We start from the raw sequence: 15,217 nt of genomic DNA, 5'->3' as shown, positions 1-15,217 counted from the left end.
TAGAATTTTTGAGTTACTTGGATAGTTTAGGTCAGAAACTGTACAAAATGTTCACAATGCGCTCATTAGCATTTACTTAGCATTCTCTATTAGATTTTACATGTACTTGTTAGCATTGCTAACCTTCGGATTACAGAGTATCAGTGGGGTTTGAAAACAGCGCCCCTTGTGTTCAGTGCAGGTATTACCGAATATCCCGGTATGACACAAGGTCGGTATGAAGGTATGACAATCTGCATACCGCCCAAGCCTAATTTGAATACCTCTAGGCACTAGTGTATACTTTAACAAATAAGCATCCTATGCCTGTTCAGCCCAAACAATTTATTGGAGTTATTTTGGCAGCCACAAACTAAAAGAGTTTCACAAATAGAGAAACAAACTCTGTAAAAGCACATTTGGTTCATTTCCTGATAAAATGTCCTCTTCAAATGATGCTATATTTACCTCCATGGATCTGGATACGAGAATGTTTACCCACTGCACAATAGTTCTGCCTTGAAATTGAAGCGGCTGTAAATAGCCTGTGGTCTTAAATGCCTCATGATGCTCTGTTGCCAATGTTAACACAGGAGGCTGCTGAGGGAAGGCTCATAATACCGTTTGGAATGGAGTGAATGGAATGGTATCACACACATGGAAACCATGTTTGATGTGTCCGATACCATTCCATTTATTCCGTTCCAGACATTACTTTGAGCCCGTCCTCCCCAATTAATGCCTGCCTAATTGGTTTGTTTCCTGGGTACTCTGAAAAGCTCTTGACCCCTAGAAGTTATGAACTGATGAGCAAGAATAACTTTCTGTTCCTAAGGACATGTGTCTAGATTAGGCTATGGATACATACACACACACACACACACACACTTACATGCACACACAAGTTCTCACAAATACACACATATTTATTTTTATATATATATATATATATTATTAGGTATGCAAACATTCTCTAGTTGTTGATCCTTCGACATTTTGCTTTACAGGCTAGTGTTGACCTGCTCCCTCACCTTTACTAGTTAATACTGTCTGAAGGTTGGTAAAGGACTGCTATTTGTGACTGATATGTTAATTTGACAATCAGTTAAATGAAAGTCATAAAATAGCATGAGGTACATATGCCTCATTCCCACAAATTCGTCTGAAAAATGCATTATTTGGGATGATCTCACCAGAAATATCTCCATGATAACTCAATGTCCTTGGCATTGTTGTAATGATTTGAAGAGAGATGTGAAAATGTGTATGGGGAAGAGGAGATTAGTTTAACCAAGGGGAGTAGCCTAACTGTTGGTTTAGCGCTTACAGTGTTTTACAAAATGCCAGGATGTGAGAAGTAGATTCTGAGTCAATTACAGCTGCATTGAAGGATGTATGTGTAGGAGCCGTTCATTACCCATGATGCATTCTTTAATATTTACTAGTCAGATACATCCCACAGTAGCTTTGTGGTAGTTTTTATTTTTTCATTCCCTGTTATGCACATTCATGTTTCTGTTCAGGAAAATGTATTATACAATATGTTTTTTGGATTTCCATTTGCTGCTTCCTCTAACATGCCCAAAGCTTTGAATAGCACATTGAATGGCAATCCTATTTTCTTGCTCTTAGGCATTCAGACTTTCTGTTTTTGCTGATGACTGCCTGCAACACATTCATAAAGACAGTCATTCATGCAGCCTTCATGCAATCATTTAAACATGAGGCACATCCAGAAAAATTGGTTTACTCATAAAGCTAACTGCTAGTCATCCTCACCATCACTAGTGTCGCTGTCACCATCTCTCTGATGAGTATCTTAGCAGTTTTACGGTTCATCACCAAAGTTAATATCCTGGCTACCTATTCTGTATTTATTTTGTTGTTAAGTACCTTCTCAAGGGCCTTTGGAATCATGCATTTCACATTAATTTGACTCATTAATTTTGTCCCACTTGCAAGTATTGTATGAGGAAAACGTAACGTAATGACTATAACTACTGTTCCCTGAAGGAGGGAAACAAAGTGCAACATAATCAGTTTAAGGATCTACAATCACACCTGACAAGGCCAATGAAATTCGCGCCTTGCTGGAAGCCCCGCCTTCCATAAATGATAAGCATGAGGCTCGGATTAACGAATACTAAATGAAACAGCCAATGGCAGACCCAAGACCTGATCCCGCAAGATTGTGGTGGTCTGGGTATTGCACACACATTGCGCTGCCTAGTGACTTTCCCCTGTTCCAGCTGTAAGTACACTTGGAATAGGGACATCCAAGTGATAAAACCTCACAACATTCAGCCACATTGGAGGGTTTTCGAGCATGAACTGCCTTTTTAAAGTCATGCCACAGCATCTCAATAGGATTCAGGTCAGGACTTTGCCTAGGCCACTCCAAAGTCTTCATTTTGTTTTTCTTCAGCCATTCAGAGGTGGACTTGCTGGTGTGTTTTAGATCATTGTCCTGCTGCAGAACCCAAGTTTGCTTCAGCTTGAGGTCAAGAACAGATGGCCGGACATTCTCCTTCAGGATTTTTTGGTAGACAGCAGAATTCATGGTTCTTCCAGGTTCTGAAGCAGCAAAACAGGCCCAGACCATCACAATACCACCACCATATTTTTATGAAATGCTGTGTTATTTTTACGCCAAATGTAATGGGACACACACCTTCCCAAAAGTTCAACTTTTGTCTCGTCAGTCCACAGAGTATTTTCCCAAAGGTCTTGGGGATCATCAATATGTTTTCTGGCAAAAATTAGACGAGCCTTAATGTTCTTTTTGCTCAGCAGTGGTTTTCGTCTTGGAACTCTGCCATGCAGGCCATTTTTGCCCAGTCTCTTTCTTATGGTGGAGTCATGAACACTGACCTTAACTGAGGCAAGTGAGGCCTGCAGCTCTTTTGATATTGTTGTGGGGTCTTTTGTGACCTCTTGGATGAGTCGTCGCTGTGCTCTTGGGGTAATTTTGGTCGGCCGGCCACTCCTGGGAAGGTTCACCACTTTTCCATGTTTTCGCCATTTGTGGATAATGGCTCTAACTGTGGTTCGCTGGAGTCCCAAAGCTTTAGAAATGGCTTTATAACCTTTTCCTGACTGATGGATCTCAATTACTTTCTCTCTCATTTGTTCCTGAATTCTTTGGATCTCGGCATGATGTCTAGCTTTTGAAGATCTTTTGGTCTACTTCACTTTCTCAGGCAGGTCCTATTTAAGTGATTCCTTGATTGAGAACAGGTGTGGCAGTAATCAGGCCTGGGTGTGGCTAGAGGAATTGAACTCAGGTGTGATAAACCACAGTTGAGTTGTGTTATAACAGGTGGGGCAAACACTTTTTCACAAAGGGCCATGTAGGTTTGGATTTTTCTTTTCCCTTAATAATAACAACCTTCATTTCAAAACTGCATTTTGTGTTTACTTGTGTTATCTTTGACTAATATTTACATTTGTTTGATGATCTGAAACATTTAAGTGTGACAAACATGCAAACAAATAAGAAATCAGGAAGGGGGCAAACACTTTTTCACACCACTGTAAGTCTAGAGCAGGGCGTAAAGTCCCGACCCCTTTCCGGAATCAGGAAATACCAGCTGTACCAGCGGTCCTGTATCTGACATAGAAACCACTCGGATTGCCCGTGTCTGGAGATGGGAGGATATTTCCTCCCTCAAAATGGGCACTGAGGCCTTGGACAGTCGGCGTGATGACGCCGCAGAAGCGTGGGGGACGTGCAACAAATTTCAGACGGTACCCCAACGTCACTGTTTGCATGATCCAGAGCAACACTGCGCATGTGTGCCATTGGTTAGAGCAGTCAAGTGACATCTGAAGGGGCGCCACCTTGTGGACTGGGAGAGATTGGTTATTTTTCCCTTTCCACCACTCTCTACCACTGTGTCTGAATGTGGAGAAGGGACACTTTTCATTGAACCCACATGTGGAAGATACAACACTTCTGACACCCATGAACACTCTGGAATGTTGGGTTGACACAATTGTGTTTATGCACCAAGGTTTGCCTGAAGCCCGGTCCACTCTGGATTCGGGGGCTCCAGCAATCAGTGATGAACCCTGATTGGCAGTGCCTCTTGGGGGTTCTTCTGTCACAACAAGCCTCACGTTGTTTAAGCAGTAAGATGCGTCCGAGTAACCAGCTGCCACCCAGTGCTGGACCACACACATAAAAAATAGACCCAGGGGAAAACCACTATAATGAAGGTTATCATACCCACCAGTCATAGGTACCAGTGCCACAGCACCTTTTAACCCAGCTGGAAAAGGGACAGACAGCTCTGAAAAACGGATCCCTTCTGTGGTAGCAGACAGGGGTGAATCATAATTGAATCTTATTCCTAGGAATGAAACCAATCACCTATAAAACCCCATAACCTGTATCACTAAGCACCTCATAGGGACTAGTGAGCTACAGGCAGGAATCAGCAATGAATGCCAGTAATGACCCACCTATGGGGAGGAGTGCCCCCTTGTTGACAGAGAGCGAATAGCCCAACTTATTACTCTCACCATGGGGAGATTGATATACCCCTTGAACCCTGTGAACACAATGGAATGTGGGGTAACAGAGGGGGCATTAAACATGGACAAGCTTCCAAAGTTGTGCTTCTGTGAGACTGTATAGCCTGGATGAAGCCCGGTCCCTTATGGAGACAGGGGGCTCCGGCAATGGCTGACGTAGCCCCCGTTTGGCCGTATCCAAACGTGGGGGCACTGACGTCACAGTAATATTTTTGTGGAGGGGCGCACCAGTCACTCAGACCTGTGCAAAGGCCTCTCACTCCGGGGGTTAACCGAGCCAAGTGCTCGGAGGCTGCTTCCTCATCTGAGGTTTCCTGCAAGCCCCACTTTCCTTCACTCCCTCCAACTCCAGGAATTGGAAATAGGAATGGGATTGCCATAACGCTGGAGGAGAGTTATTAAGCTTCATTTGCCAGAAGTTATGCATGCCAGCTGACGTTAGCCATGACGAGGCTTCTAATCTAAGCTAGGCTAGCTAGTCTCTTTGACCGCAGTACGGTCTGTTTAGAATAACCAAGCGACTTAACACTAGCTACGTATTCTAAACAAAAGAGCTACCCAAGCAATTCAGCTTTAGGAAGCTGGAATAGCTAGCAGTAGCTAGCTCGCCTCCGCGAGTTAGCTAACCTGGCTAGCACGCTATGCAGGGCATGTTAGCTAGCCTGGTCTCGAAAGTCTACGTAGGACCGGATCACTGAGGTGGGACCAGGATCGCTCTGGGAAGAGGCAAGCGGTGCTTAACCAAGGCAGACTCAGGCGGCGGGGGGATACCCACAGAACCTGGTCACCCTCTCTCTTTTAGTAGCCTCCCATAACTGGCAACAGAGCGCACAGGAGCCGGGCGACATGACCAATGACCCAATCCATTTCCGCGTCATGCAACTCAGACTCAGCTGAGGTACAGGCACCCAGGAGAGCAAGTCACTATCGGAAACACCAAGCCCCCTAAAGAATGCTACACGATTGTCAAAAGATACTGCGCTGAGGACTAGTAGGGGAACAGTGCCCGCTGTCCCCTAGTGACACACAAACACTGATTTGAGTGAGGGCAGCCTGAGCATGAGCCGAAACATACTCACGTTTGTTGTCTTGTATCTTTTAATTCATTGGGGCATGGTCGCGAACCCTAACCTGTCTTGTCAGCCTTTGTCGTTTCGGTCACGTTAGTCCTCTTACTTATTGCTATAGCCAGGCCAAGCAATCGGAAGGATAACTAATTTTTCCTGATTTAGGAAACATATGATCAAATCAAATCAAATCAAAATGTCTAATCAAATCACATTTTATTTGTCACATGTGCCGAATACAACAGGTGTAGACCTTACCGTGAAATGCTTACTTACAAGCCCTTAACCAACAATGCAATTCAAGAAATAGAGTTAAGAAAATATTTACTAAATAAACTAAAGTAAAAAATGTAATAAAAGGTAACACAATAAATTAACAATAACGAGGCTATATACAATGAGTCAATGTGTGGGAGTACAGGTTAGTTGAGGTAATTTGTACATGTACAGTTGAAGTCGGAAGTTTACATATACTTAGGTTGGAGTCATTAAAACTTGTTTTTCAACCACTCCACAACTTTCTTGTTAACAAACTATAGTTTTGGCAAGTCGGTTAGGACATCTACTTTGAGCATGACACAAGTACATTTTCCAACAATTGTTTACAGACAGATTATTTCACTTATAATTCACTGTTTCATAATTCCAGTGGTCAGAAGATTACATACAATAAGTTGATTGCCTTTAAACAGCTTGGAAAATTCCAGAAAATGATGTCATGGCTTTAGAAGCTTCTGATAGGCTAATTGGCATCATTTGAGTCAATTGGAGGTGTACCTGTGGATGTATTTCAAGGCCTACCTTCAAACTCAGTGCCTCAGTGTATAAACACCCTGGGACCACGCAGCTGTCATACCACTCAGGAAGGAGACGCGTTCTGTCTCCTAGAGATGAACGTACTTTCGTGCGAAAAGTGCAAATCAATCCCAGAACAACAGCAAAGGACCTTGTGAAGACACTGGAGGAAACAGGTACAAAAGTATCTATATCCACAGTAAAACTAGTTCTATATCGACATAACCTGAATGGCCGCTCAGCAAGGAAGAAGCCACTGAACACCATCCCAACCGTGAAGCACGGGAGTGGCAGCATCATGCTGTGGGGGTGCTTTGCTGCAGGAAGGACTGGTAAACTTCACAAAATAGATGGCATCATGAGGAAGGAAAATTATGAGGATATATTGAAGCAACATCTCAAGACATCAGTCAGGAAGTTAAAGATTGGTCGCAAATGGGTCCTCCAAATGGACAATGACCCCAAACATACTTCCAAAGTTGTAGCAAAATGGCTTAAGGACAACCAAGTCAAGGTATTGGAGTGGCCATCACAAAGCCCTGACCTGAATTCTATAGAAAATCTGTGGGCAGAACTGAAAAAGCATGTGCGAGCAAGGAGGCCTACAAACCTGACTCAGTTACACCAGCTCTGTCAGGAGGAATGGGCCAGAATTCACCCAATTTATTGTGGAAAGTGTTAGAAATTGCGTAATTCAAATCTGGTATTGGAATAAGAATCAAGAGATCTTCAATCCAAGCTAAATTTATTATATGCAAAATGTATGTATGGTAAGTATGAAGGTTCGTATATACGGGTCCACTGAAATACCACGCAGGGCACTCGGAGAACTAATCCATTGTTACAGGTTCTTCTTCAAATACTCTGACAGAGATATTTCCCACTCCCTGCTGGCCAATCAGAGTAGAGACTGAGCGTGGTTTAGACTTACTCAGCCAATCCGTTGGTGCACCGGCTGGTCCCAGTCTTTGGCGCTCCACTTGTTGCACACTGTTGCCAGGCATAAGTTTTTATCATAACAACCTGTGGAGTTAGCACCCAAAAGACACCATTCTGCTGTACCTACGTTCAAGGACGGTTCACAGACAACAAAGAGGCAGTGTTCGTATCTGTAAGAAATACAAGTCTTATCTGTCCTACCCCCTAACGTTCCTTACATGAATCACAGCTTGTTATGTGAAACAATTTATTTCAGTATAGTACAAACCTTCTATGCTTATCATTAATGCATTCCTTCTAAGCTATTCATCACATACAGATCCAATTATGAGAAAATAGAGCCCCACAAAAGCTTGTGGAAGGCTACCCGAGACATTTGACCCAAGTTAAACAATTTAAAGGCAATGCTACCAAATACTAATTGAGTGTATGTAAACTTCTGACCCATTGGGAATGTGATGAAATAAATAAAAGCTCAAATAAATAATTCTCTCTACTATTATTCTGACATTTCACATTCTTAAAATAAAATAAAGTGGTGATTCTAACTGACATAAGACAGGGAATTTTTAGTAGGATTAAATGCCAGGAATTGTGAAAAACTGAGTTTAAATGTATTTGGCTAATGTGTATGTTGTTTGATTAATTGTTCAGCAGTCTTATGGCTTGGGGGTGAAGCTGTTAAGGAGCCTTTTGGACCTAGACTTGGCACTCCGGTTCCACTTGCCATCCGGTAGCAGAGAGAACAGTCTATGACTTTGGTGACAGGAGTCTTTGACAATTTTCTGGACCTTCCTCTGACACTGCCTAGTATATAGGTTCTGGATGGCAGGAAGCTTGGCCCCAGTGATATACTGGGCCGTACGCACTACCCTCTGTAGCACCTTGCGGTCGGATGCCGAGCAGTTGCCAAACCAGGTGGTGATGCAACTGGTCAGGATGCTCTCGATGGTGCAGCTGTAGAACCTTTTGAAGATCTGGGGACCTATGCCATATCTTTTCAGTCTCCTGAGGGGGAAAAGGTGTTGTCTTGCCCTCTTCACGACTGTCTTGGTGTGTTTGGACCATGATAGTTCATTGGTGATGTGGACACTAAGGAAATTGAAAGTTTCGACCCGCTCCACTACTGCCCCGTCGATGTCTTTTTAAAATGTTTAGATCAGCTTTAATATTGCAGATTGTAACTTCAATCAATTTAGATGTCTGCATCACTTCCAATCCCCAATATGTTTTTTTCTCCGCAAATATACATACATACACTACCGTTCAAAAGTTTGGGGTCACTTAGAAATGTCCTTGTTTTTGAAAGAAAAGCAATTTCTTTGTCCATTAAAATAACATCAAATTAATCAGAAATATAGTGTAGACATTGTTAATGTTGTAAATGGCTATTGTAGTTGGAAACTGCTGATTTTTATTGGGATATCTACATAGGCGTATAGAGGCCCATTATCAGCAACCATCACTCCTGTGTTCCAATGGCACGTTGTTTGCTAATCCAAGTTTATCGTTTTAAAAGGCTAATTGATCATTAGAAAAACCTTTTGCAATTGTGTTAGCACAGCTGAAAACTGCTGATTAAAGAAGTAATACAACTGGCCTTCTAGAGACTAGTTGAGTATCTGGAGCATCAGCAATTGTGGGTTCGATTACAGGCTCAAAATGGCCAGAAACAAATAACTTTCTTCTGAAACTCGTCAGTCTATTCTTGTTCTGAGAAATGAAGGCTATTCCATGCGAGAAATTGCCTAGAAACTGAAGATCTCATACAATGCTGTGTACTACTCCCTTCACAGAACAGCGCAAACTGGCTCTAACCAGAATAGAAAGAGGGGTGGGAGGCCCCGGTGCACAACTGAGCAAGAGGACAAATACATTAGTGTGTAGTTTGAGAAACAGACACCTCACAGGTCCTCAACTGGCAGCTTCATTAAATAGTACCCGCAAAACACCAGTCTCAACGTCAACAGTGAAGAGGCGACTCCGGGATGCTGACCTTCTAGGCAGAGTTGCAAAGAAAAAGCCATATCTCAGACTGGCCAATAAAAAGAAAAGATTAAGATGGGCAAAAGAACACAGACACTGGACTTTTTCTTTGCAACTCTGCCTCTGGCCCCAGTGTGGATGGTCAGCGTGGCAGACGTGTTGTTGCCTACCCTTACCACCTGAGGGCGGCCCGTCAGGAAGTCCAGGATCCAGTTGCAGAGGGAGCTGATTAGTCCCAGGGTCCTTAGCTTAATGATGAGCTTTGTGGGCACTATGGTGTTGAACGCTGAGCTGTAGTCAATGAACAGCATTCTCACATTGGTGTTCCTTTTGTCCAGGTGGGAAAGGGCAGTGTGGAGTGCGATTGAGATTGCATCATCTGTGGATCTGTTGGGGCGGTATGCGAATTGGAGTGGGTCTAGGGTTTCCGGGATGATGTTGTTGATGTGAGCCATGACCAGGCTTTCAAAGCACTTCATGGCTACCGGTAGTCATTTAGGCAGGTTACCTTCGTTTTCTTGGGCACAGGGACTATGGTGGTCTGCTTGAAACATGTAGGTATTACAGACTCGGTCAGGGAGAGGTTGAAAATGTCAGTGAAGACACTTGCCAGTTGGTCCACACATGCTCTGAGTACACATCCTGGTAATCCGTTTGGCCCGCGCCCTTGTGAATGTTGACCTGTTTAAAGGTCTTGCTCACATCGGCTACGGAGAGCGTGATCACACAGTCGTCCGGAACAGCAGGTGCTCTCATGCATGTTTCAGTGTTGCTTGCCTCGAAGCGAACATAAAAGTAATTTATCTCATCTGGTAGGCTCGCGTCACTGGGCAGCTCGTGGCTGGGTTTCTCTGTGTAGTCCGTAACAGTTTGCAAGCCCTGCCACATCCGACGAGCATCACAGCCGGTGTAGTAGGATTCAATCTTAGTTCTGTATTGACTCTTTGCCTGTTGGATGGTTCGTCTGAGTGCATAGCGGGATTTCATATACAGTGGGGAGAACAAGTATTTGATACACTGCCGATTTTGCAGGTTTTCTTACTTACAAAGCATGTAGAGGTCTGTACTTTTTTATCATAGGTACACTTCAATCCCAGCCTTGTGCAGGTCTACAATTTTATCCCTGATGTCCTTACACAGCTCTCTGGTCTTGGCCATTGTGGAGAGGTTGGAGTCTGTTTGATTGAGTGTGTGGACAGGTGTCTTTTATACAGGTAACGAGTTCAAACAGGTGCAGTTAATACAGGTAATGAGTGGAGAACAGGAGGGCTTCTTAAAGAAAAACTAACAGGTCTGTGAGAGCCGGAATTCTTACTGGTTGGTTGGTGATCAAATACTTATGTCATGCAATAAAATGCATATTAATTACTTAAAAATCATACAATGTGATTTTTTTTTAAGTGTACCTATGATAAAAATGACAGACCTCTACATTCTTTGTAAGTAGGAAAACCTGCAAAATCGGCAGTGTATCAAATACTTGTTCTCCCCACTGTATGTGTCCGGATTAGTGTCCCGCTCCTTGAAAGCGGCAGCTCTAGCCTTTAGCTCGGTGCGGATGTTGCCTGTAATCCATGGCTTCTGGTTGGGATATGTACGTACGGTCATTGTGGGGAAGACGTCGTCAATGCACTTATTGTTGAAGCCGGAGACTGAGGTGGTATACTCCTCAATGCCGTTGGATGAATCCCGGAACATATTCCAGTCTGTGCTAGCAAAACAGTCCTGTAGTGTAGCATCTGCGTCATCTGACCACTTCCGTGTTGATCGAGTCACTTGTACTTCCTGCTTTAGATTTTGCTTGTAAGCATGAATCAGGAGGATATAATTATGGTCAGATTTGCCAAATGGAGGGCGAGGAAGAGCTTTGTATATGTCTCTGTGTGTGGAGTAAAGGTGGTCTATTTTTTTTCCCTCTGGTGGCACATGTGACATGCTGGTAGAAATTAAGTAAAACTGATTTAAGTTTGCCTGCATTAAAGTCCCCGGCCACTAGGAGCGCCACTTCTGGATGAGCATTTTCTTGTTTGCTTATGGCCTTATACAGCTCGTTGAGTGCGGTCTTAGTGCCAGCAGCTGTTTGTGGTAGCAAATAGACGGCTACGAATAATATACAATGGGGAGAACAAGTATTTGATACACTGCCGATTTTGCAGGTTTTCTTACTTACAAAGCATGTAGAGGTCTGTAATTTTTATCATAGGTACACTTCAACTGTGAGAGACGGAATCTAAAACAAAAATCCAGAAAATCACATTGTATGATTTTTAAGTAATTAATATGCATTTGAAGTTTCTGGCCTGTTTTCCAAATGTTGTTGACTGTTCTTGCCAGAGAGTATTATCATCATCAGCGCTAACTGCTGCTCTCAAAATCTGTTATTTTCTCATGTAGATATATTCAAGACTTATGACCAAACCAGTGTCAAATTGGCAAGATGTGGAATAACAAAAATTGGAGGCGTTACAGGAGATTATCCAGGCTCTGCTGTAGCTGGCCGCAACCGGGAGACCAATGGGGCGGCGCACAATTGGCCCAGCGTCGTCCAGGGTAGGGGAGGGAATGGCCGGCAGGGAGGTAGCTCAGTTGGTAGAGCATGGCGTTTGCAACGCCAGGGTTGTGGGTTCGATTCCCACGGGGGGCCAGTATGAAAATAAAAAAGAATAATGTATACACTAACTGTAAGTCGCTCTGGATAAGAGCGTCTGCTAAAATGACGTAAATGTAAATGTAAAAATTATCAATTACAGAAATTACCTCATTTTGTATGAGTTTCTCGCAGCGGCACAATTCTCTCTGCTTACCAAGCAGTTCTTATCCTTATATTTTTTAATCTATGGAGAAAATTGAGATGACTAACAGCACTATACAGTGGGGAAAAAAGTATTTAGTCAGCCACCAATTGTGCAAGTTCTCCCACTTAAAAAGATGAGAGAGGACTGTCATTTTCATCATAGGTACACGTCAACTATGACAGACAAATTGAGGAAAAAATTCCAGAAAATCACATTGTAGGATTTGTAATGAATTTATTTGCAAATTATGGTGGAAAATAAGTATTTGGTCACCTACAAACAAGCAAGATTTCTGGCTCTCACAGACCTGTAACTTCTTCTTTAAGAGGCTCCTCTGTCCTCCACTCGTTACCTGTATTAATGGCACCTGTTTGAACTTGTTATCAGTATAAAAGACACCTGTCCACAACCTCAAACTGTCACACTCCAAACTCCACTATGGTCAAGACCAAAGAGCTGTCAAAGGACACCAGAAACAAAATTGTAGACCTGCACCAGGCTGGGAAGACTGAATCTGCAATAGGTAAGCAGCTTGGTTTGAAGAAATCAACTGTGGGAGCAATTATTAGGAAATGTAAGACATACAAGACCACTGATAATCTCCCTCGATCTGGGGCTCCATGCAAGATCTCACCCCGTGGGGTCAAAATGATCACAAGAACGGTGAGCAAAAATCCCAGAACCACACGGGGGGACCTAGTGAATGACCTGCAGAGAGCTGGGACCAAAGTAACAAAGCCTACCATCAGTAACACACTACTCCGCCCAGGGACTCAAATCCTGCATTGCCAGACGTGTCCCCCTGCTTAAGCCAGTACATGTCCAGGCCCGTCTGAAGTTTGGGAGAATGTCATATGGTCAGATGAAACCAAAATATAACTTTTTGGTAAAAACTCAACTCATCGTGTTTGGAGGACAAAGAATGCTGAGTTGCATCCAAAGAACACCATACCTACTGTGAAGCATGGGGGTGGAAACTTCATGCTTTGGGGCTGTTTTTTCTGCAAAGGGACCAGGACGACTGATCCGTGTAAAGGAAAGAATGAATGGGGCCATGTATCGTGAGATTTTGAGTGAAAACCTCCTTCCATCAGCAAGGGCATTGAAGATTAAACGTGGCTGGGTCTTTTAGCATGACAATGATCCCAAACACACCTCCCGGGCAACGAAGGAGTGGCTTCGTAAGAAGCATTTCAAGGTCCTGGAGTGGCCTAGCCAGTCTCCAGATCTCAACCCCATAGAAAATCTTTGGAGGGAGTTGAAAGTCCGTGTTGCCCAGCGACAGCCCCAAAACATCACTGCTCTAGAGGAGATCTGCATGGAGGAATGGGCCAAAATACCAGCAACAGTGTGTGAAAACCTTGTGAAGACTTACAGAAAACGTTTGACCTGTGTCATTGCCAACAAGGGGTATATAACAAAGTATTGAGAAACTTTTGTTATTGACCAAATACTTATTTTCCACCATAATTTGCAAATAAATTCATAAAAAATCCTACAATGTGATTTTCTGGATTTTTTTTTCTCATTTTGTCTGTCATAGTTGACATGTACCTATGATGAAAATTACAGGCCTCTCTCATCTTTTTAAGTGGGATAACTTGCACAATTGGTGGCTGACTAAATCCTTTTTTCCCCACTGTATTTCATTTTGTTTGCACTCCTTGTTGGATTTCTGAAAATAGAGCTTGAGTTAAATGCTTCCTAAAGGAACATACACCCAGTCATCATCACAACATTGAAGAAAGGACGTTTCTATTGACTGTGTGTATGCTGCTGATGCATTGTTATATTGACATTGTGCATATTTATACAGTGGATACCATAGACTATAACTGGAAATATTTAGGTTCCTATGAAATTTTGTTTAGTAATAATTTTCTGATCTCTAAAGTAATGTTCTTTGTAGATATAACTATGCTTCCTCCTTTTCAGATTCTCTGGGTGGCCCCTTCCCCACCACATCTCACCACTGCCCCCAGAAGCCCAACAAGAGATGTCTGCCTATCCAGCAGTGTGGGGGCAGCCTGTCCTCCTTTCCCCTGCTCTTCCACCCAAGTGCCAAGGGCTCCCAGATCGTCATGGACGTGGCCCAGAGGACCGTCAAGAGGCAGGCCAGCTTCTGCAACGCCATCACCTTCAGCCACCGGCCAATCGCCCTGTTCGAGCAGGTCCGCCTCAAGGTAAGGACAGACTGGGAGGTGGACATGTTCATCAGTAAAGACTTTCTCTTTCCTCTCTTTCTTTTAGCCTAACTGTTTTCCATGTATTTTTTTGTCTATCTCTCTCACTGTGTATTTTGCCTTCATTATTCCCCTGATTCTGTGTGGGCCAAAGCAGCTTAGCAAAAGTTTCCACTTCACCTATCAGTCCATCTATGTCTCGAAAATGAAAGAGCATGGGAAGCATTGCCATGTGATCCGTACTGTTATCTTGCACGGTGAAGCAGTGTAAATAGAGGTTTAAAATGAGATGAGACAAGAATAGCCAGTCAGCGGATGATAAACAGACATGTCTATTTTTGTTGTTGTTGTTTACCATTTGGTTTGTCAAAGTTTTAACATATGGCCAACCAGAATGTGGAGTGATAAATCTTCGACAAACACGACTAATGTTTAACTCCCTTTATCATGCTTTAAATGGTACAAACCCATTACCTGTTCCCCTTCAGATCACTAAGAAGCAGTGCTGCTGGAGCGGAGCCCTGCGTCTGGGCTTCACCTCCAAGGACCCATCCCGCATCAACCCAAACAACCTGCCCAAGTACGCCTGCCCAGACCTTGTCTCCCAGAATGGATTCTGGGCCAAGGCCCTGCCCGAGGAGCTGTCCAACGAGGGCAACATCATCTCCTTCTGGGTGGACAAGAAGGGCCGGGTCTTCTACCGCATCATTGACTCCAGCCCCATACTGTTCTTCAGCGGGGTCCATGTCTCTGAGCCACTCTGGGCTCTCATAGATGTCTACGGCCTGACACGAGGGGTCCAGCTACTGGGTGAGTTTCACAGGAAGAAGGGACAGTGTAATGGCGGCTTATGATGCTCCTAGCCATACATTATTCTGTCTGATTTTAGATTAATTTACAATTCAAATTCATTTTGATGAATTTCCCAAATTGACTA

General features: G+C 43.5%; 1 protein-coding gene across 1 annotated transcript in view; it reads left to right on the top strand.

Annotated features, from left to right (window-relative positions):
• Positions 1–3,682: 3,682 nt before the first annotated feature.
• LOC121535346 (E3 ubiquitin-protein ligase NEURL1-like) overlaps positions 3,683–15,217 on the top strand; it is a 104,078-nt gene continuing 92,543 nt past the window's right edge. Inside the window, exons 1-3 of the mRNA XM_045209236.1 lie at positions 3,683–3,698; positions 14,033–14,280; positions 14,769–15,090. Of these exons, the coding sequence (XP_045065171.1) occupies positions 3,683–3,698; positions 14,033–14,280; positions 14,769–15,090 (586 nt within the window). The remainder of the gene's footprint in view (positions 3,699–14,032; positions 14,281–14,768; positions 15,091–15,217) is intronic.

Source organism: Coregonus clupeaformis, chromosome 1 (assembly GCF_020615455.1).
Source record: "Coregonus clupeaformis isolate EN_2021a chromosome 1, ASM2061545v1, whole genome shotgun sequence".
NCBI lineage: Eukaryota > Metazoa > Chordata > Actinopteri > Salmoniformes > Salmonidae > Coregonus > Coregonus clupeaformis.
The sequence above is the reverse complement of the archived record's forward strand: the minus strand, read 5'-3'. Positions and strand labels throughout refer to the sequence as shown.